At 39.7% G+C, this 24,168-nt stretch overlaps 2 protein-coding genes across 2 annotated transcripts in view; one reads left to right on the top strand and one right to left on the bottom strand.

Annotated features, from left to right (window-relative positions):
- The window catches only part of smchd1 (structural maintenance of chromosomes flexible hinge domain containing 1), a gene marked incomplete at its 5' end in the record, with an annotated part of 38,012 nt that extends 32,718 nt beyond the window's left edge, over positions 1-5,294 (bottom strand). Inside the window, 2 exons of the mRNA XM_079259958.1 lie at positions 2,333-3,127; positions 5,142-5,294. Of these exons, the coding sequence (XP_079116084.1) occupies positions 2,333-3,127; positions 5,142-5,294 (948 nt within the window). The remainder of the gene's footprint in view (positions 1-2,332; positions 3,128-5,141) is intronic.
- A 2,497-nt stretch (positions 5,295-7,791) lies between these two features.
- mettl4 (methyltransferase 4, N6-adenosine) lies at positions 7,792-23,751 on the top strand (the record flags this gene model as incomplete). Its single annotated transcript, XM_079259957.1, has 8 exons — positions 7,792-8,010; positions 9,247-9,312; positions 9,466-9,826; positions 10,113-10,182; positions 11,733-11,907; positions 12,003-12,109; positions 12,200-12,291; positions 23,489-23,751. 8 exons carry the CDS (start codon positions 7,792-7,794, stop codon positions 23,749-23,751), a joined length of 1,353 nt encoding a protein of 450 aa, XP_079116083.1.
- Between the last annotated feature and the right edge of the window lie 417 nt (positions 23,752-24,168).

Genomic DNA, 24,168 nt, shown 5'->3' with positions numbered 1-24,168 from the left:
CATGGAAACCGAACGGAGAGCATGCTGGAACTCAAACTCAAACATGCGTTTAGGTGATAAAAAAACAGGGCCGTTCACGTGTCTGATGAAGATTCAACACTGTAACACTGTAGAAAGCTCAGAAAACTTTAAATACCATAATAGCACCCCTTTAAATACAAGAATGTCTTCTATACACAGGTTTTGCATTTTTAGTGTTACCACTTTCTAGTTGTATGTAATGAAAAACCAGAACCCTGAAATCCTACAGAGGATCAAGCCACTGTGTTTAAATAAAACTTTTTATACCGAGATAATACATTTTATTTATTTATTTTTACTATATAGTGTGTGAATAATAACTTGGTAGTTTATGTGTTCAGATAATAAAAAGAAAGAGTTAGTACTACAGATTAATCTCTTCGCAGTAGTTTTTTTTTTGATTTTTTTTTATTCAAGATCTTTTTTTATTAAGATTTTCTTTCTTAACAAACATACACAAAGAAAAAAGAAAAGAGAAAAACTCCAAAACATTTACACCGGCCCACAGGAGGTAGGCAGATACAGGAACCATAGGTACAGTACAATGAAGGGGTAAGGATTGCGTGAGACCTAACAAAACAACAGCACACAAAAATAAATAAATAAAATTAAATAAATTTTTTTTAAAAAAAGAATAAAAAAAGATAATAATAGTGATAAAATAGAAAAAAAAAGAGGAAAATGAACACCCGGAACCGTGTTTCCCCACTCGGTCTGAGTCAGTTTGGAGGCATGAGCCAGTAAATGAATGTAAAACTTGTGAAATAATACTTTGTGTTATAAGCCTAAAGCTGCACTAGAAGTCCTGCTCCAATGTCTTATGGAAAGTATTTAAAAAGGGTCCCCACGTCTCCTGAAACTTCCTGCTCTTGTGCTGTAGTGAGCATCTAATCTTTTCAAGCTTCAAACAGGACATCAGATCCACTAGCCATTGCTTATGTGTTGGTGGGACAGTGTCCCCCATTTGAGTAGAACACAGCGTCTAGCCACAAGAGAAGCGAAAGACAGTGTGTGATGTTTTATTGAGGATAAGGGCATCACCTCCCCGGTGATGCCGAACAGAGCCATTAGGGGATTTGGCGGTAGTCTAACTTTTATTAACAGAGATAAAGTAGAGAAAACCTCCGACCAGAACTTGCCGAGTCTGGGGCAGGACCAGAACATATGAATGAGTGTGGCCTCAGAAGTTTTGCACTTATCACAGAATGGACTGATGCTTGGGTAAATGCGTGAGAGCTTGGATTTAGTGAGGTGAGCCCTGTGGACTACCTTAAATTGAATTAAGCAGTGGCGGGCGCAGAGAGAGGATGAATTGATCCGTTTAAATATTAAATTCCAAGTTTTATGTGACAGGGACATGCCTAGGTCCTCCTCCCATGCAGCTCTAATCTGGGTCTCTGGAGGTGGTTTTAGATTTGAGAGGAGGTTGTAGAGGACTGATATCGGCCTTTTCTGGGACAGGTTTAGAGAAAGAACTGTTTCAATGACGGTTGGGTCCGGAAGAGTGACAAGGCTGGGCTTAAAAGAGTGTAAATAGTGCCTATCTAAAAAAAAAAAAAAAAAAAAAAAAAAAAATCAGATTTAAGAAGTCCAAAAACGTTACTTAATTGCTCAAATGAGGCCAGTGTCTTGTCTATAAACAGATCTTTGAAAGTAGTGATGCCCTTCTTGTGCCATTCCAAAAAACCAGAGGTGGTTGGAAGCCACTGGGCTTAAAAGGGAGAAATCATGTAGACTAAAGTGTGCCCTGAACTGTGCCCATATTCTTAAAGAATGTTTAACCACTGGGTTGACGATAGACGTGATGGGAAGAGGAAGTGGGGAGCAAAGAATGGCAAGAGTGGAGGTTGATCTGTCCTGGTGTAGTTCCATCTCTACCCAGTCAGGGCAGTTTGAACGGTTGGCGTAAAAAGACCAGGATGCCAAGCAGCGTAAATTTGCGGCTCAGTAGTAGAGACAGAAATTTGGGAGGGCAAAACCACCACTAGCCTGAGTTCTTTGCAGGTGGGTTTTGCTGACACAGGGACGCTTACCCTGCCAAATGAAAGACGAGAGAGTTGAGTCAAGCTGATTAAAAAAAGAAATGGGTATAAACGTAGGCAAGACCTGGAAGAGATATAAAAATTTGAAGAAAAATATAAAAGATGTTCATCTTAATGGAGTTAATACGCCCTACAAGAGACAAAGATAAAGGTGACCACTGTGCCAGTCTTTGTTTACACTGATTTAATAAAGGAGAATAATTTTCTTTGAATAGGTCTCTGTGTTTTCTTGTGACTGATATCCCCAGGTACGTAAATTTATTCTCTACAACTCTGAAAGGTAGATTTGTGTAATCCTCTGAGCGAGCTTTGTTGTTGATGGGGAAAAGTTCACTTTTGTCCAGGTTTAGTTTATAACCTGACAGCTTTCCAAACTGACTGAGCAACGATAATGCGGCAGACAGTGAGGTGTGAGGGTTCGAAATGAAGAGAAGGTCGTCCGCATAGAGGGAGACTTTGCGTTCTGTACCGTTTCTCCAGATACCCAGAATGTCTGTACAGCTTCTGAGGGTTGCAGCAAGTGGTTCAATGGTTAGGTCAAAGAGCATAGGGCTTAAAGGGCATCCCTGACGGGTTCCTCTATGTAGACTGAAAGGTTTCGACTGCTGGCGATTGGTCCGAATTGATGCAATAGGGTGCGAGTACATTAGTTTAATCCATGAGGAGAAGTTGGGACCGAAGCCAAATTTATGAAGAACAGCAAAGAGAAAGCTAAACTCAACACGGACAAAGGCCTTTTCAGCGTCAAGTGAAACAACGCATTCAGGGACCGACTCAGGGGAGGTGTAAATGATGTCAAACAGCCGACGAGTGTTAAAGTACGAGTGCCTATTCTTTATGAAACCTGTTTGGTCCAGTGAGATTATTGTAGGGAGAGCCTTCTCCAACCTAAGAGCTAGGACCTTTGCTAGGATTTTAGCATCTGAGTTTAGGAGAGAAATAGGTCTGTATAAAGCACGGTCTAGAAGGTCTTTTCCTTTCTTAGCGATGAGGGTAATACATGCCTCGAAGAAAGATTTGGGAAGGGATCCTGATCTGAAAGAGTCAGAGAGGACCAGAGATAGCTGTGGAGAGAGCAGTGGGGAAAATTTTTTTTAAAATTCTATCGGGAACCCGTCGGGGCCCGGGCATTTTCCTGACTGCATCGAGGATATGGCAAGAGTGATTTTTTGTGGTAGAAATGCGATCATCAAGTGTTTTCCTAAGATCTGGGGCTAATGTAGGGACATCTAAATTGTTTAAAAACTCAATAATTGTATCTTGGCCAGTTTGGAACTCTGAGGTGTAAAGTTGGGAGTAATAGTCTCTGAACGCGTCATTAATTTGTGAGTGATCGAAGATTGTGCAACCATCAGGTAACCGAATCTCAGGGATGCCCAGCTTCGCTCTAGAGCCTCGGAGCTAATGAGCCAATAGCTTATCAGGTTTATCTCCATGAACATAGAACCGAGTTATGTTTTTCAAGAGCATACGTTCAGCAGAGTGAGTTGAGAGTAGGTCAAATTTGGTTTGAAGTTCTATCCGCTTAGTATAAAGATCAGGATTCTGAGTTTGAGCGTATTGTTTGTCAATATTCCTAATTTGATTAGTTATGTCTAAGCGTTCTTGAACAGACTTTCGTCTCAGCTGCAAAGTGTATGAAATGACCTGACCCCGCAAGTAGGCTTTAAGGGCATCCCAGACAACCAGATTGGACATCTCAGGGAAAGTGTTTGTGGTAAGGAAGAATGATATTTCTCTTTCCACAAATTCTATGAAATTTTCATCAGACAGTAGGGTTGAATTGAATTTCCACTGTCTGCTACTCTGTGGAATGCCAGGGAGGGATAAGCACAGTGTAATGGGGGCGTGATCGGAGATTGTGATACTCTGGTAGGCACAGGACTGGGCAAGTGGTATAAATTGGTTATCTATTAAAAAATAGTCAATCCTGGAGTAAGTGTGATGTACGTGCGACAGGAATGAATAATCCCTGTCAGTTGGATGTAAAGTGCGCCACACATCGCAGACACCATAATCTGATAGGAAGACTTGAATAAGAGAAGCTGACCTGCTTAATGGGCTGGTGTTCTTAGAGGAACGGGTTAAGGCAACAGTTAAAATCCCCACCAAGTATGGGGCTATAAACGTTGAGGTCAGGCAATAAAGAAAACAACCGTTTGAAAAAGTCTGTGACATCCGAATTGGGGGCGTATATGTTCACCAACACAACCAGTGTATTAAATAATCTCCCGGCAACAATAACATATCTGCCATATTTATCAGGGGTCACAAAATGAGGTTCAAAAGAGATATGGGGACTGATAAGAATCGAGACTCCCCTGGCCTTGGCCTGAAAAGAAGAGTTGTAGCGCTGTCCCCTCCAACCGGCCAATAGACGCTCACTATCTGAACAGCGAAGATGAGTTTCTTGCAGGAAAGCTATCTCTGTTCGAAGTTGTTTAAGGTGTGAAAGGACCCTTTTCCTCTTAATTGGATGGTTAAGACTTTTAACATTCCAGCTCAAGAAGTTAGTAGAACTGTCCATGGAGGCTTAGGACTGGAGCTGTTATGTATGTAGAGCAGGATGAGTGACAGCAGCAGGAAATGCTTAAGGCAGCCTAGCACCAGGCTGAAGTGACTAATGGGAAAATACAAAAAGAATGCAGTATAACTGACCGAGAAAGGGACCCTAACTACCCCAAACCCCAATATAAAGATAGCTACTAAAAAACAAAGCAGCAAGCTCTCCGAAACCAACATTCTACAATCACTATACTTCCTAACAGCTTATTCTAGCTCCAGAGTAGCTGTAAAAGTGGGTCTAAGCACCCCAAGTGTAATAGTAACGAAGTAAGACTGCTCAAGTGGTGTAAAGGCACCACTGCTCAGTTAACAATGCAGCAAGAACTCTTTAATGCCCGGTCAGTCACCGGAAATAAAACAATTTACTTACAGTCCAAACTCAATTCCCCATGGCAAGTAGGCTGTAAACAGTTTATGCATTAAATCTGCCTGCTGGGTAATACAAGCGGAGTCAATCATAACTGATCAGGCGATCGGTGGAAGACTGCTGATATATCGGTTCGCTTCATCCACAGAGCCGATCCATTTTCTGGCGCCGCCGGGCAGGGTGAGACGGAGCCTGGCTGGGTAAAGCAGGGCAGGCTTCAGACCACGGTTATAAAGTTCGGTCATGACGTTCCGGTACTCCGCCCGCTGATTGACAACTTCAGGGCTGTAATCCTCCATGATACGGATGGGCTTCCCACAAAATTCGAGTTTCCCTTGGCGGCGAGCCTCTCTGATGAGAAGCTCTTTGGTCTGTTAACGGTGTAGGCGAAGAATGACTGGCCGCGGGCGCTGTCCGGGAGCAGGTTTGGGCGCCAAGGAGCGGTGAGCCCGGTCTATCTCTGGCGGGGAAGGCAATGTCTCTTTTCCGAACACTTCACACAGCAGATCCGAGAAGAATTTGGTGGGAACTCCGCTTTCTGTCAATTCCGGTAGGCCCAGTATTCGGATGTTCTGGCGTTTGCTCCGACTCTCCAGGTCGGTGACTTTAGCGGTTAGCTTAGCATTAGCTTCACGAAGGCTGGAACAAGAGTCTTCAAGATCCTTTAACCGCTGACCAAGGTCCTCTGAAGCCAGCTCCAGGGATGAAACGCGCTGACCGTGGTCCTCCACCATGAGGCGTGTTTGATCCAGCTTCGAATCCAGCAGGTTAAAGGAAGTTCTGAATTCTGTGGCCAGCGCCTCACGGTGTTGCTCGAGCAGTGCGGTGATAGCCTCCAGCGTCAAGCTAGCATCTTCTTTCTTGGCAGATTTGGTGTGTTTAGAAGACATTATGTGCGTTGGAACTAGAGTTGGTCGGCTTGACGATTAAAAAGTGAAGTATACTTTCCATCCTGAGCAGCGTTAGAGGGGACTGGATGTTAAAAATAAAAAAAAAAAAGATTACTGGAGCCGTAAAAGCGTGCAACTACGCCATAAACGCCTCAACCGGAAGTCTCAAGTTCGTAGTTTGTTATTTTAACAGCCCTTATTTTCTCACATGGGTATCAGGTTCTGTATTATCAAAACACGCATAGTATCGTACTGATACTGGCGTTGCTATTGGTGCATTAAAATCACAACACACATGTGAAGCATCCTTATTGACATTCCTCAACACTAAGCAGTGTGTATGCTCATCACTTCAGGGCCACACTGTTCACACTTCAGTGTAATGAAAGTTGCATTGAAATAATAATGTAAATAAAAATCAATTTGGAGCATTAAAACATGCCGTGTGAAAGTAGCCTCATAAGTCCATACATGTTTTATGTTGCCATGGATGTGAAGTCTGTTCATCCACTGGAGAGCAGTGCTGAGTTCAAAGCTCTGTAGAAGTCTAAAAGTCTGAAAATAGTGAATCAGGTAACAAGTTCACATCTGTACAAAAGCATTGGTGGATGCAGTTTCTATGCTTGCTAAATGAGGACCTGAATTTTTGCATCTGGGGGGAGTGGGGGCTGTTTTTTTTTTTGTTTTTTTTTTCTTCATAACCATGAGTCGAACCAAGTATGCCACTCTACAACATGCTCTTTGTGTGGAAAACAAAAGCTGGTTTTACCCTGTAGCGTTTTGTCATTTTTGACCAACAAAATCCAGTTTTTAAATAAATAGACAAATCTTAACAACTGTATACGTGGTTTTCAATTAATTGATACTATGTTGTTTACTGTTAGAAAAAAAACTGGCGTGCAATACCCCTTAAAATGCTGCACAACGTTTTTGTTGTTGTTTTTTTTTTTGTTTTTGTTTTTTGTATTGTATTTTTTCTCTTCATCACTGTCTTTTTGCAGAGCTCTTTGGTCTTCATATATTCTTTTTCAGTTCACTCTAAATACGAGGAAAACGCTGTGTCCATGACGTGAAAGAGTGCGTTAAAAGGCTCTAAAATTTGCATTTTGCAAAGCATCGTATGTGATGACACGTTAAAACTGTTGGCAGTTGTTTGTTTTTGTTGTTGTTTACTTGTTTGTTTTTGTATAACTACATCTGCCACAACGCCCTCAAACACCATTGTGAATAACAACAATTCAACATATTTGTCATAAACAGTACGTTTCATTATATCCTACTTATAAATCTACTGCAACCATCAGTTCAACACAAGTTGTCCGAGAGGCGAACGGTTCGATATTTAGCTGCGTTGGATTAATTTCATGTAAAATTTGCGACCCCTTTCCGACCTCCAGTGAAAACACCCTCAAAATGTGACCCCCCCTCTTGCCTTGTTGAGAATTTGCAGAAAGTCATCGAAGTCCAACCCTCTTATTTCCAGCAATTTCTTCAGAATGGGCTTGTTTTCGAAGCGACAGTCATACACAGTGATGGTTTTGCAGGCTTTGCCTCGCAGTGGAGAGCCTGCAGCAGCAGGACGGGGCATTTTCTCAACTCGGTAATAAAGTTTCCCTCCTCCTCGCGCAGATCGACATGTCTTCGTTTTCACCACAAGCTTTTACGCCGTAAGTTTCACTTCTACTTAATTACCTCGTGATATGATTTGCTGATGTTTCTACGGGGCGACAGGGGGGACAAAAATCACCGAGCGCAATTTACTTCCGCAAAGTAGTGGGCTAACACGCTACGCTTTGTTTTTGGCATCATTTCCAGGGAAAGCTTGGTGTCTTAGCATTTTGATGCAACTGAGAGAACAGAAGTCGGCTTTGCTACATGTTAATAGTCCCTAAGTGTTAACCACGCGATGTCCGTGGTGGTTCAGAGTCACTTGGGCTCTTTTCTGGATGCGCCCTCGCTGATGGATCGAGGCTATCGCTTTACACAAACTGGAAAGTCTCACGTCAAGTGCAGTTTTAAAAAGCAGTTTTTTCATGTTTTTAAAAGTCATTATAGTCACAGTGCCAGTGCTACTATAGATGAAAGAAACGCGGATATGTTGCAAAAACCTGACAAATCATCAAAGGTAAATGGCGAAGCAGATGACTAGTGTCAGGAGTGTAACGGTGTTAGAGGCGCTGAGACAAAAAGGTCTGCTCAGGTTAATTGGACATTAACAGCAAAATGCTGACGAAGTGTTTGAATCTGTGCATGCACCATAATACAGCTATGGACTCATCAAAACTATGAGGGGAAAACAGTGCTGCATGTTTATAACATGTTCATAACATGTTAAACAAATTCAGATGTTTCCACACATTCATGCATGAAAGAAGAAAATATGTATTTTAAGGCCGCGATAATCTATCTGTCTGTCTATCTGGATGTCTGCCTGTCTGGATGTCTGTGTGTCTGGCTGGATGTCTGCCTGTCTGTCGGTCTGGATGTCTGTCTGGCTGGATGTCTGTCGGTCTGGCTGAATGTCTGTCTGTCTGGCTGGCTGAATGTCTGTCTGTCTGGCTGGTTGTCTGTCTGTCTGGCTGAATGTCTGCCTGTGCCTGGTTATCTGGCTGGCTGGCTGGTTGTCTGTCTGGCTGAATGTCTGCCTGGCTGGTTGTCTGTCTGGCTGAATGTCTGCCTGTCTGGCTGGATGTCTGTCTGGCTGAATGTCTGCCTGGTTATCTGGCTGGCTGGCTGAATGTCTGTCTGGCTGAATGTCTGCCTGTCTGGCTGGTTGTCTGTCTGGCTGGATGTCTGTCTGCCTGGTTATCTGTCTGTCTGGCTGGCTGGACAAAACACTCTTCATCCTACATTTGTAGAAGGAGGCAAGAGTTTCTAAGTATTTCTTTAAAAAATTAGGCAGTGGTTTGCCATTTTCATAAGTGTTTTGATGGAGCTGGAAAGTCTGCCTGTAACCCTTTTTCCACTGAATACAAACTGGTGTTTGTTCAGAACCAGTTTTAAGCATCTAGAGCTGGTGCTTAGGTGGTGAAAAGCCACCTAAGCCAAAGGGGTCCGTAATGAGTAGACAAAGGTATCTTACGCTGGACATGGACCGCTGTTCTTCCAGAAACCCAGGATAAACCCCCAAGTTTTCCATATGTTGTTCCTGTCTGTAAACTCACTCATTATTGAGGGAGATTAATCTCCCAATGATATCAGTGTACCTGACAATATAACAGCTTCAGTAAGATATTATTTAAAGTTTTATTCCATGAAAGTTCGTTCTACCAGAATATTTCTCAAATCTATCATTAATTTATTAATCAAGCTTACCTGTTTTTTCCTATTTAACAGTGTTTTATTTCAATTTGACTTTCAGAAAAGGAAGAGGAAACATGTGCAACTGAACCAGGGGGAAATTGATTCACAGGTTTTCCATGAAAAAGTAAGTAGAAACTTGACTTTAATCCGTATTTATAGCAAGACATTATGTATTTTATGGTTATTCCTCTTTTTCATATGCACAGTCTACAAAAGACTACCCAGTATATGTAGCAGACTCTTATGTGTCTCAGAAATGTGTGTTTACATGACACAGATCAGATCTATTGTTCTGGAAGGAACTAAGTCCTTGGTGGGTTCAGCACAGACCTTTGGATACCTGAACGGAGAGACGGTCACAATGAAAGAGCCTCCTCCTTCCGAAGAGTGCAACCTTGCAGCTCTTTGTGAGATGGCTAAAGAGCTTCCTCTAGTGGACGATGACGAGCACGAGGCGCGCGCTCAGATACTTGTGACAGAAGATGGTTTTACTTCACACGTTGACCTGTTCTCTCGGGTGACAGAGAACAAGGAGGACTGGGCAGCAGCAGTTACGCTGATGGGGGAGGAGTACGTCATACCACCCCACACAGCCTTCCTGCTGTCTGATTTCACAAGAATACAACCTCTGCTCTGTTGTGAGTATAATGATGAGAAATGGGGGAAAAAGAATTATAACTGGAAAAGTATACTTTCTGAGCCATCTTGAGTAAATGGCTGATAAACTTTCCCCCTGTTTTAGTTTAGTTTTATGCTTCTGGTTGTATAGTATAAAATAATAAAAAAAAAATAAATAAAAGGTCTGATCTTTTTGTGATATCAATGTCTCAATTTCAACCAGAATAAAATGGTTAAATGAATGATTTTATAGAATTTGTAATTTCTCATCACCTTTGATGACTAAGTTGTGTGTTTTTCACCCAGATGGAAGGAGATTTGACCTCATTGTTATGGATCCACCATGGGAAAACAAGTCTGTGAAAAGGAGCCGCAGGTAATTGGGCATTCACACCTTTGCTAAGATGCGAAGGAAAGAGGATAAAGATAAGACCTTATTGATCTCAGGAGAGGAAATTTCCATGTAACATTAGCACATGAAACAGACACAGAAGGCTGAAATGGAGAACAACTAACCAGACTATTTAACATAACAAACTAAATTCAAAATCCAACACAAGGCTAACCCCTGAACAGGAAGCAATGTGTAACAGGAGTGGAATTGAGCATATTACCCAAAGAGGCATTGTAATTTGATGAATTCTGAAGTATTAATCAAATCAAATCAAACTTTATTAGTATAGCACTTTTGCTTGACAACAATACAGACGGGTTCACATAATAATACAATTTACATCAAAATATATAAAACACACACACACAAACATCTATAGTCCCCTTACACCCATCCACAACCACTGTCACCCATGCCCTATTAGCCCCATAACAGTTAAAAGAAGACAAATGGCTAGGTACATGTGTACCAGATAAAGAAACTATATCCTCTGGATGCATCTACACAAAGTGCTACCCTCACCCACGACCACCCAGGCCGGTCGTCCCCCCCCCCCGCATTCAGCATTTGGTCAGTTGTTCATTGTGGAAACAAGCTATTTTGTTACTCGCATCTGAACTGCTGCACAATGAAATGAGTGTCTGACTGCAGTCTTTTAGATATAATATCCCAGAGCCAAAGAAAAGTAGTACCTGTGGAAGACTTATGTATTTTTATTTTGCAGATGTCCATCAGGCAATCTTTTCTTTTTTCTTTTTTTTTTTCAAGATATATTTCTACTTTCACAACTTCTTCTGCTGAATTCTACATATGATGTAACCAGTATTGTCACCTTCTTCTGATGCCATACAGCCTAGTTTATTTACTTCAAAATACTTTCTAAAGATTTTAAAACTTTGTTTTTCCAAAATACTGCTTTAAATATTTAATTTCTAGAAAATATAAACCTGACCTTTGAGCTACAGACTTTATCTTTATTTATCACGTCAATAGATATCCCATTATGATTTTGTGTTCTATGCTGCTATGATAGACAGTTATCAATTAAAAATGAAGATTATTAAGATTAAGGAATTCATCCTGAGAAAACATGAGTGTATCTTGATGTGTATGTTGATTTGTGTATGTAAAGTGCCCTGTGACAACATTGTTGTGAAGTGGCGCTATACAAATAAAGTTGAATTGAATTGAATTGAATCTGCTAAACGGTGTCACGATAGGCTGAAAGGAACTTTGCAACTCATAATATTTACTTTGATACTCAGCTTGTTTTGCAGCATGTTGGTGTTTGTGTTGATTTATTAATAAGATGTTAATTGTGAGGTACTCATGATGTTAGCATAATGTTGGACCGCTCATTAGAAGACATCTCGCCAATAGCATGAATATCTGAATCTGTAATTTGTCCTGTAATCCAGGTGATTCTCTTTGAACCACAAAAGTAAACATGATGGCTGCTGCACAGTAGTAGTGCTGAGCGTTATAAAACTGAATGGTGGCTTTATCACTAAATATAATGTTTTTCAATTAAGATACAGTTCTCTGCCTTCATCCCAGCTGAAACGGCTCCCAGTCCCCCTGCTGGCATCTCCCAACTGCTTAGTGGTTACCTGGGTGACGAACCGGCCCAGCCACCTTCGCTTTGTCCGTGATGAGCTGTATCCACACTGGGGCGTACAGGTTGTGGCTGAATGGTTCTGGGTCAAGGTACAGCCCATCTAACTGATAAATCTGCTTGAGCATGAAAATCTCGCCGATCGGGGTAAATCCAACTGTTACAAAGGTTTGCCCTTTGCCTGCAGGTCACCACATCTGGAGAGTTTGTGTTTCCACTAGATTCACAGCACAAGAAGCCGTATGAAATGCTGGTCCTGGGTCGATATCGTTCTTCTGCCAATATCCCTACAAGGTGTGAGATAATTAACCTCTCTATGTGTCATGTTTTGTGCTATTTGTAGAGTAACCTTTGAGGTCTTATTTAGATAAAATTTTGTTTCAGCCCATCGGAGATACCCGAGGTTCCTGTGGAAGATAAGCTCTTGATTGTCAGCGTCCCCTCAGCCCTGCACTCCCAGAAGCCCTCACTGTCTGGTAAATGCACGTTTTTTGGGTTTTGTTTTTTTTTTTTTTTTTTTTAGTTTGGCTCATGCCACCAGAGGGCAATGCTGCAACATCATTGATTGTTATCTTGTTTTGTGGCAGTGATAGGATCTCAGTGCTGTAACTGTTTACCATCAAAGGTTGTAAGCCTGAGTCAGGTCTTGGAGTTTATGTGGATGAAATTGTACATGATACATGGAAATGAACGCACCACTGATTTTATTCAAGATGACAAAAGTTCCAACATGTGCCTTTGAATAGAAGACAACATAAAGTAATCAGCTTTCACAATAATTTCTAAGAAAAATGTAACTTTCCACAGCAGAAGGGATCTTTTTTTTTTAACTTTTCCATAGCAGGTATTTGACTTCCTAACAGGTTTGACTCGTCAGTGTGTGAACATTTGCTACTCAAGTGTCAGATTCATCCAATGCGCTCCCCCTGACTCCAACATGCACTCTGCTACTTAGAATCAATGTAAGACCTTGACAATGAATATGCAGGGACTATGAATAAGGGCGGCTTGACGTCATTTCGCCCCCTCTCAGGGGATCACGATTTATTGTGCAGTATGGAGAGCAAAACACAGCCGGTGTTTGCTGGTGCCATTTGAGCAGCACAAAAAAAAGCCCCTGTCTCATAGAAGTAGCTGGATATTGTTAAAAATACATTGATTTAAATCATAATGATGCCTCCATGGAGCTGTGATACCATAGAGATTCAGTAGATTAGGAAACAGATTGTGTTTGGTCTCCATGTGGGATTCTTTGTTCATGGCAAAGCCTCCCAGCAGGTTGATTCAGAACTGGTCTGTTTATTCCACTTACTTTATTTGCTGATGTGGAGGGGTTTCTTTTAAAGTGATTGTTGTAATGCACAAAATTTTACAGGTATTTTGGTGCACAGCATTGCCCATAATGTAGGAAATTGGCTGCATTTATAATCAAAAACGGAATCATAGTAAAGTCTTGAATTGGGGCCCTTTTTTTTTTTTATTGTTGTGTATTAGTTTTTGTTGTTTAATAGCCACAATGAGTGGCATCAACTCTGTTAGAACTGCAATAACTTCGTTTTTTTTTGTTGTTGTTGTTTTTCCACAAGTGGCAAGAAAGCTCTGTCTACTGTGAGTTTGCCTCAAATCTTACAGCATGGTAACTGTAAAACAATCCCCAAAGATTTATTTTCAAAAGCCCTTGATTCATAAAACTTAATTTATTTTACTATTTTAAGATACACTATGGAAGTATGTTTTTTTTTTTTCCACTACTGCAATACATAATTCAATTCCTAGAAACACCAGATATGTCTCAAAACATCCAGCACTATCCAGCCTGAGCTTTCATTCCCTCATAGCAAGTTATCACCCCTGTAATTCTACTACTTTTTTCAGGATCGAACATGTCAGGTTTGCTCGAGCCTGTGGGCAGCCTTGGTGGCGCAAAGCCATAACTCTCGAGCCTACAGCGTTGAGACACTCTGACACACTTGTGCTGCCCTCTCGGATGAAGCTCATGTCACTGACACCTTGGTTGTCATGGAGAGATGAGAGACAGGCTTTACTCTATTGCTGGATGGTCAGGCTGATCTCTTAGACGGCTCATATTGGTTTACTAATAAGGTCCAGTTGCATTTTAAAACTTGTTAAAGTATCTTTCCACTTCCACAGACACTGCCTCGAAAAAGCACAGAGGTGTAAACTGATCTTTGGCACAAATATGGAAATGCGTTTTGGGTAAAGATGCTAATCCTGAAATATGTAGGGGTTTTTTTTGGTGGGTTTGCTTCAAAGCTTAATGCCACTATATATGTATTTATGTAATAAATAAAATGTCATGCAAACATTGGTACAGTGTTAGTACTGCATTGTTTGTAACAATTAAAACAGCAAAACAAGCTTATTATCTCCGCCAAGGAGGCTATGTTGTTGCTCACATTTATCCGTTTGTGAGCAACTTTACGCAAAAATTACGGGGCGGATTTAGGTGATTTTTTTAAATTTTTTTCTGAGAATGGTTTAACTTAGATTCCATTACATCTTGGTGGAGATCTGGATGAACTTGTGGATACATGAATTTCTGAAGGGATTCTTCACAATATGGGTGGAAAGGAGCTACCTGCACATTGGCAGTGCACTGAATCAAAGGTCTTTTTTAGCTTTTCCTGGGAATTTTCTAGATTTATTTTCTATTTAAAGTCAAATTCCAGCCTACCATGGAAGCACATAATAATCAGAGCTACAACTGGCATTTAGTTTGGTGGGAATGGATGGAGATTTCTCTTTAACTTGCTTCCGTGTTCTGAGTTTTTACTGTTGTAAAATAGTTTTTTTAATCAAATAAGAGAAAGTTTGATCTTCCTTCTCTCAGTTCTCCATGATGGAAGATAAATAATTTTTGAACTATACTCTACAAAATGACAAGAAAACCACCAGCTGCCCTAATGACGTGAATACAGAATTCTTGCAAACAGATGTGGCTTTTATTTTTGTTTCAGCGCTGCAGATCACAAATTTCGGTCTAATGATTACAATTTATCTGTTTGCGTTTAGTTGGAATCATCAGAATTAACAACTTGACCAATGTCCCCCTCCCCCCAGTTTCTCCAGAACTGTATGCTGTATGGATGTTAGCTGGTCAAAGTAGATATTTATTTTGATTTCTGTGACAGTTCAGAAACATGAGCATATTGTAAATATTCTCGCCATACACTTAGTACAGCATCTGATGCACTGCTGAATGAAGAAGAGTTCCAAAGCTTTCATTTTTAACTTTAAGGACTGAATCAGATTGGCATGCGTTTCTCAATATCTGTTTTTTGTTTTTTTTTAGCATATTAAGTGGAAACGATCAGACTGCATCATGAATTGTCAGGCAACATGTGCCTCATACGTATGGCCTGTACTTGGCTATTTGGGACGTTGGAGATATAGTTCAATTATGGAGTGAAATAAGTCATTAATAACATAAGACTTCGAAAAATTATAAAAATGTACATAACACACCAAGTTAACAATAAATTAATGTGGTGCAAGCAAAATAAAACGTTTTCCTGTAGGCTAAACTGTCTCGTTTCATTTGTGTTCAATCTTGTGGGTTAGTGTTAGGGTCTGTGCAAAAGAACTGTGCAAAAGTTCTCACTACTACTTTAATAACTACCTTCATGCTTTGAAATGCAAGTGTTTTGCGACTGTTTTTTGGACTTTTTGATAGTGACTGCAGATCGGTGACAGCTGTCAGCAACAGCATGGGTGTCCTCACGGATGCCAGCAGATTAAGGTCAAATGCATGCAGACACCAAAAGCAGTCCCAACAGTAAGATGTTTGACTGTCACTAAATTTGGATGAACATATGTTGATAAAAATTACACAAACACTAATGCATGCACACACACACACAATATGCACAGGATTGTTTTGCATTAAAGGTGGAGTATGTAAGATTTCCAATATTTTCTAAATAATATATATATATATATACATATATAAAATATTGAAAATCTTAAATACTCCACCTGTAAAAGTGAGGTAGGTCATCCTGGAAAAATGGCTCAAACAAGCTCCATTTTGAAAATACACAAATCAAAAGTCTAAACCCTTTTTCTTCAGATTTCCCCCAAAGTCACACCTCAAAAGCATGGAAACGCACAATGCTTCATGAATACTCCGCAGTGTTGATTTGCTAATGTCCCTTACATTTGTGTGTACTGTATTTCAATGTGGTATGCTAGCTAATGTAGTCAGCCAAGTTCTCACGTCTTTCCTCATTTAAGTGCTCCAATCCTCTGACAGCATGCAATTCGTCCATCAAGAGGGGTGTGCTCAGAGGGGTTTGAGGGGAAGGGACAAATAGCAGTTGAGTTTGATAGACATGCATACAACCTTTTGGAACAAGTCAGTTAAAATGGTTGAATGGTGTTTTTCCCAGTCCTGTCCGTTTCAGAAAAAATTTAGTGTTTTGCTAAATTTAGTTATTTTTGTGTTCGAGAAATTCACTACTTGGCTGTAATTGGAGTGTGAAGGGGATTTTAAGCAATATAGTAATAGTCATGAGAAACATCTCCTGTACTACCTTTAATCATACAATAATTAATAATCAACTTGCGATGCTTGATTCACAACTGACATCTATATTTTAAGACTGAGACTACAGGACATCTTATTGGTTGTTTTGATCGATCTCGATGGGTGGCCAGTTGATCAGCGCACGTTTACTGATAAATACAATAGGAAAAATACCAGAGCAGTAAGGAGACTATAACACCTTATTCAGTTGACTTATTTATCTTGTCATTCATTTTTTTCTAATAGTATTAATTGGAGAAACTGTTAATAATTTTCCTGCTTCACAGCAATTTACAGTGCACTATTTTGCAGCAACACATCATGCTTTGGTGCAGACGTTCATCATCATCTGGTGATCAAAGTAAGTTGAGAAAAGATATGACTTTAACACACTTTAACTTGAAAAATATTCTTCACTTAAAAGAAACAAGGCAGCATCTATTGTGTGTGGCTTCATATCCAGTAACCATGGCCAAATAACAGAGACTAGTAAAACAAAATTTGATATAATGTTATTAAAGATGCATAAATAGACTTAAAATATCAGGAGCATTGTTAACCCTTTTAAAGTTTGACCAATTAAAAATAGTAAAAGAAGTCCTTTTTTTTTTTTTATTGTAAAGTCTTTATTTGGACCTTTATTTGATTCAGGTGTGTTGGAGAAGAGTTACATCTATGAGTTGCAGTTATGTAAACAGTATCAAATCTGCCACATTGGGCTTTCTAAGGTTAAAATGAAGATAATCCTGAATGTTGTTGGGAAATAGAGACATATACAGCTGTGGGGCATACAGTATGAACCTCTGTTATCCCAGATGATGTCAGTTTCGAGGTAAATCAGTCAGCTACAACAAGGAAACCACTGTCAGGTGAAATGAGTTACACTTATTTTCTCATTACACTGTCTCCTGTCAAACAGGGCAATGTATTAGGGAGCGAGTGAAGAGTAATTTGTTGACATCGAAGGGCTGGAAGCAGAAAGAATTGAAAAGCGTAAAGGTCTGAGAGACCTTGACAAGAGCTAAATTGTGATGGAATGATGACAGGATCAGCGCATCCACAAAGCATCAGGTCTTATACGGCGCTCCCAGGATGTGGTGGTTATTACGTACAAAATGTGTGTCAAGAAACGACAACCAGTGAAACAGCGGTAGGGTCATGAAATGGCGAAGAAGAGACTCGTGTGGTTGGACATCAGAGAATAACTGCTGTAAAAGAAATTGCTCTGACAGACAGGTGTCAAAATGGTGTAGCTTGCAGTAATTTGACTTTCTGCCATGACGAGTCCCTGCAGTGAGCAGCTGAGTGTCCAAAGTCAGCCTTGTCTGATGGCTCTCGTTTTCCTTGGCATCATGCGACAGGCTAATATAGGGGTGTACTTTTATTGTTTACCTGGAGAAGAGTTGGCAGGTCAAACACAGTAAAATTAAAATGAAATGGTCATTTGTAACCGTGGACCCCTGCACTTTTTTGTGTTGCAACAGACCTGAAGAAGTCTCACTAAACTTCCAGTTGTATCCTTTGTGTTGTGTAAAGAGTGTGAAGAATTATCCATTGTATTGAGTAGCTTGTGCAGCATTCTTTTCTGGACAGACAGCTCCAGTGGCTCCACAGTTACTCCCAGTACACAACCAGCCATCCTGATCAACTGGCTCTGATGCTGCAAACAAATTTAACAACAGACGCAGAAGATATGTAGCATTTGGGTGCAGACATTGTTCTGCTCTGTCCAGTATTGTATACAGTCTCAGGGTCTCATTTCCAGTTTGTTCTGTTGTCTGGCCGAAGTCTCAGCTACTCATAGTCCTCCACTGCATAAATCTTTTCTTCCAGGTAAAAACAAATGCTTTGATCACCCTTTTTTTTTCCTAAAACCCACAATATCTTTTTATGTACGTGTTCAAGATGAGGCAATTGTTGGTGCATAACGTGCTTGACAAGTTTCGCGTACTTAGCTTCTTGTCCATTACTGATGCACTCCACAACTGCAGTCATTTCATTATTTTTGCAGAATATAGGATTTGAAGTTGGATTGGAAGTCTGAAGTGCACAGTGTGACAAGAAATTGTGAGATTACATTCAGAGGAAAAAGCCAAAGCAGATGTTAATAAAAGTGGAGGATGATGTCTCAGCCTGCATCCTGCTGGGAAACATTGGGTCCTGCCATTTATCTGGATAGTACTTTGGTTTTTATTTCATACCAGAAGATTATTGCAGACTTGGTGAAATCCTGGAATGGCATTGGTATCCTCTGATCACAGTGGCTGCTCTCAACAGGATCATGCACCCTGCTAAATTACAAATATTATTTATAATGGTTTGAAAAATGGATCAAAAACTGAAGGTTTGGACTTTGGCTTCAAACTCCACAAAATCGTAACTGGAAAAATGTGAACATGTCTGATCCACATAATCCCTCTGCCACAAGTTAACAGGTCTCAAGGATCATCTGTCTGGTGTCACAGAGCACCTTAAGAGATCCGTAGCTGAATAAGACCTGTTTTAACGGCAAGAAAATTAGGTTGTGTTAAGGTAAGATTAACACCACCCAGACAACAAGCAGTGCATGATGAAAAGCATATTGTACATATTGTGAACTGAAATGATGGAGCATAATTAGTTTGCTCCCACTTTGCTAATCCTGCAGAGAATATGAAGAGTCTGCAAAGCAGAATTTCTGAGACTCGGCGTGTCACTTGTTGAGACAGTTTTCTTGGCAGAATTTTGACACACTGTCCCATTTTAAAGTTAGGAAGATAATTAGACCTTTAATCTCTTTTTGACTTGAGAGCTGAGTCACCACTTGAGGATGAATTAGTCGCAGAGCTGCATGTTTGGCCTTTCCACACTGTGGCTCTGTCTCTCTGACGTACATAGGAAGAAAATGAAAGGTAGGACAGCAGATTGTGCCAGTTAGATCAGGTTTGGGATCATACTTCTGAGCTCATTAACTCTCAGAGTGTTGGTTGAGCTGAGTGTCAGAATAGCATAGGAGACTGAGGACGTGAAACATAACTGTCAGGTGTGCCTCTCCTGGAATATTAGCACTTACAGAGACATGGTCACGGCTGAGGCTCCACACTGAAAAACATGTGCTGTGGATGAAGGAGCAACACATCTGCTGGTGATGTCCTCTACCTTTTACCCGGCGACAAGCAAAGAACTCACCCAAGACATGGATGCCGTGCAGTAATCTCATATCACAACATTGAATGTCTTAGAAGAAAAGGGAATTTTTTTATCTGCATGTCACCGAAAAGGCAAATTAAGAAAAAAAAACCACTCCAAGTAAAAAAAGAAAAAGCTGCTGTCATAAAATTTAATTAAATTTGATTACCAAAGTTTAGTTCTTGATTAGTTTAACTGGATATGTGTTTTTGGAATATTAATATTTGCAAACTAAAGCATCAGCTGCAGACAGTGTTGGCGTTAGCTGCGTTTCATCACAGGAACATTAACAAGAAAGGCATTGTAGTCAAGCAAACCTGGAAATTTGTCACCTAGCACCAGCCAAAAGCCTGATGAATCTAACCATTATTAGCCACGCTGGTGGGGAAGTAAACAGAGAATTCAAACGACAACTGAATCCTTTTGCTGAGAGCCAGCTTGATAAAACATAAAGAAGAATTATTCACAAAGCTGTTAATAACTGAAGTAGCCAAACGTGTAGAGCTTTTGACAAAAGTGTGTCATTATATTGTGTTAGTAAAGAGAGTGGCTGTCGTGGACCTTTGTAGAAGAGATGAAAGTCTAAGGATGGATTTGAAAGATTCTGTATATATTTTATTATTTTGTTTTTTTGTTAACTAGTTTTTCTAGTATGATGACTGAACTTCAATTCAATTCAATTCAACTTTATTTGCTACTTCACAGCAATACCCATAATTTCAAGCCAATTCATACATATCCTATAATAGAAACCAACTGATTGCATTGAGTCATGACTTCGATCCAATCCCCCATCCTCAGCATGCACGTGGCGACAGTGGGAAGGAAAAAACTCCCCTTTAACAGGAAGAAAACCTCCGGCAGAACCCGGCTCAGGGAGGGCAGCCATCTGCCTCGACTGGTTGGGGTGGAGACGACAGGAAAGACAGATCAACATGTACATTTGCACTTAATCAGGAAGACCTGCGAAAAAAAGGAGAATTAAGTTAGAGACGGCAATATTGGCATATATTTATACATTAATATATTAGAGTAATAGAGCGAGGTACTTCTCAGTGCATCAGGTAACATCCCCATTGCTACATAAGTAATGGTTGGCTAGACTACCCATAACTATAAGAGCAATGAGCATAACCTGGATAGTTGGGACCCGTACATGCAGACTCCAACTCAGGAGATACTCATATCCTAACTATAAGAATCATGCAAAAGGAAGGTTTTAAGCTCGATCGTAAAGGTGTGGAGGGAGTCTGCCTCGCTTGGGACTGGTTTTATCGAGACATATTTGGTGACCTGGTTAGGGTTGGGACTTTATATAAATTGAGGTAATGTTAAGGTCGCAAATTATTAGAATTTAGTTTGGCTGTCTGTGAATGATAGAAGTCAGTACAATGCCTTAAAAAGGAAAGCTACACAAGCCTGTGTGAGTGTGAGTGTGAGTACTTCTGGCTTTGGGTGTGGCAGGTTGTTGAACTTTGATGTTAAAATACCATCAAAGATTTGACCTTCAATAAATCACTTGTATATACTGTGTATGTGTGTCAGCTGACTGTCACATATTAGCAGAAAGATTGATAGATTCATTCATTTATTCATTGAATGTCTGTCGTCAAAGCAAGACTGAGGATTATGAAATACCACAAAGGGATGTACAATAATAAAAATGTGGCTTGTAGAGTTTATAATCTACCAGCCAAAGCCTGCAAGAACAAGTTTATTTTCTAAAGATCAGCTGGTTTTACAGCCTTCTTTTTATTGCTGGATTGGCTTCAATTGTAGCACTTAAAGGAAAAAAGAGCAAGAGAAGTTATAAATGTAACCAAATAAATGTGAGACTAAAATAGCAACAATGATGGACTGACCTGACTGAGATGGTTTGTTTTAGTCTGCTGTCTTTGACAGATACTGTGTTGTTTTTGGCAGTTTTTGAAAGAGCTTCAATATGATCCTCTTGCTTCCGATAAGTTGTTCAGAATTAAAGAAGCGAAGCAAGCTTTACCCACAAGGGTGCAACACCTCCAGAATTTGCAGAAAGTACCCACCTTTAAAATGACTTGCTAACGACTAATAGTGGTGAAAAATTGACATATTTCATTATGTCAATCCGTCATAATCAAATAAAGCAAAATCTTTTTTTATTTGAAACACTAGAATATCACTCTGGGAGCACATACCTCCACCAAGACGCTCATTTCCACTCACATTGTGATTTCCACTCTATATTATAGTCCTACATGTAAATAGATACCCGATTAGATTCCTAGATACACTGATAATGAAAAGTGTCTTGGCTGTATTGTGGTGTTTGTCGCGTGTTTATGTCGGCATTTGTTCTCTAGTAGTGATGAAAATTCCAAAGATTCTGTCATTTTTCTTGTTCTTGATCATAGCATCCAGGTTTTACTTTGATATCTTGTAAAACTTGTTGGGAACTTCTGTAAATTTTGGCCAAGCACTCATCATTTATTATGGAGCTATATGCATATATACTGAAAATGTTCCTCCCACAATAATAAAGAATAAAAACTCCTGGATCCAGATGGTGATCCGAAATCACTCCTCAAGTTGAATGGAATCTAAGTTAGACCAAGAGCCAATGTCATAAAAAAAAAAAAAAAAAAGAAGAAAATTGTTCCAGTAGTTTTTGCATAAAGTTGCTGACAGAAAGACAAACAGAAACGCAGATAAACACTGGCAAAAATGTAACCTTCACCGCCTCCTTGGCTGAGGTAAAAATGTCTGCTCTGGTCTGTCGTGGTGAAGAAGGAGCTGAGCCAGAAGGCGAAGCTCTCGATTTACCAGTCGATCTACGTTCCTACTCTCACCTATGGTCATGAGCTGTGGGTCGTGACCAAAAGAACGCATGGTGGCCTTGCTCTCCCTTAGAGATAAGGTGAGGAGCTCGGTCACCCAGGAGGGGCTCAGAGTAGAGCCACTGCTCCTCCGCGTTGAGAGGAACCAGTTGAGGTGGCTCGGGTACATCCCTGCGAGCGGCGACACCGGGGAAGACCCAGGACACGCTGGAGAGATTGATTATATCTTTTGGCTGGGCTGGGAACGCCATGGGATCTGCCCAGCAGAGCTGGCAAATGTGACTGGGGAGAGGGAAGTCTGGGCTTGCCTGCTTAAGCTGCTGCCCCTGCAACACGACCCCAGATAAGCAGCAGAAAATGGATGGATGGATGTTTTTAAAAAATGTTATTAAAATTTGCAAATAGCACTGTACATAGATGAAAACCAGGCTAGTGGTTGATGTAAACTGCATTCTACAAAATGTTTTGGAGACAAACCAATGAAAATTATCTTATGTATTCTATATATACATATATATATATATATATATATATATATATATATATATATATATATATATATATATATATATATATATATATATATATATATATATACATATATATATATATATATATATATATATATATATATATATATACATATATATATATATATATATATATATATATATATATACATACATATATATATATATATATATATATATATATATACATACATATATATATATATATATATATATATATATATATATATATATATATACATACATATATATATATATATATATATATATATATATATATATATATATATATACATACATATATATATATATATATATATATATATATATGTATATATTATATCCTTCATTAAAAAGGAAAAAGTCCAAGAATGCCATCGTAAGAAAAGCCTTACGTAATTTCTCTACTATGGACAAGTTGTTTTTTTTTTTTCTTTGACATACAGAGTGAAGTCAGTCTGATGAAAGCTGCTCTTGTAAACTATGTAACATGCATGTTTTAGCTTTTATTTTTGTACTGTAATGCGTAAACTACAGTGGAGTTTTTTTGGGTAACTACATGAAAAAAAGTATTAAAAAAATGTTCTCACTGCTATGATTTTTTGTTTATCCCCAGAGGTGCTGAAGCCGTATGTTGGAGCTGAAGCCCAGCGTTTGGAGCTGTTTGCTCGTAATCTTCAACCTGGATGGACCAGCTGGGGCAACGAGGTGCTGAAGTTTCAGCACACAAGTTATTTCACTGTGACACCTGCAGACGATCAAGTAAAAGCTAAAGATGAGGTCGCGGATGACTGCACAGACAAACCCGATGTCACACAAGGGTTCGGTTCACCTGGAAAAACCTGTCCCCCTCATCACTGCACCTCAACTGTGAACTGACTGTTGTTCAACACTTGTCACATCAGTTTTTTTACTTTGTTTAATAAAGATTCAGCGCAAATATTTTGCTCTTGCTGCTCCATTTGATCCGTAATATTCATGCAAGTGGAACCTTTGATTTAATTTTTTTTTTTTTTTTGTTCTGGGTACATTTTTTAAGGTGGTGAAACATAAGTCTGATGCTGCAGTCGGAGAGATGAAAGAGCATGTTTGCGCAGCTGTTTTGAACCCAGCTGCTTCCCACACAGCGATCACACACACAACACATGAGAAGTCACTGGCAAAATGTGGGTCTTAAGGATGATCAAAGTATTTCTATTTTTATTTATTCTGGGCTGTTTTCAGCTGAATTTCTAAATATTTGCCTCTCTGGATGAAAGAAAGATTTACATACTGAACACATATTAGCTTGCAGTG

Source organism: Telmatherina bonti (assembly GCF_933228915.1).
Source record: "Telmatherina bonti genome assembly, chromosome: 20".
Classification (NCBI taxonomy): Eukaryota; Metazoa; Chordata; class Actinopteri; order Atheriniformes; family Telmatherinidae; genus Telmatherina; species Telmatherina bonti.
The sequence above is the reverse complement of the archived record's forward strand: the minus strand, read 5'-3'. Positions and strand labels throughout refer to the sequence as shown.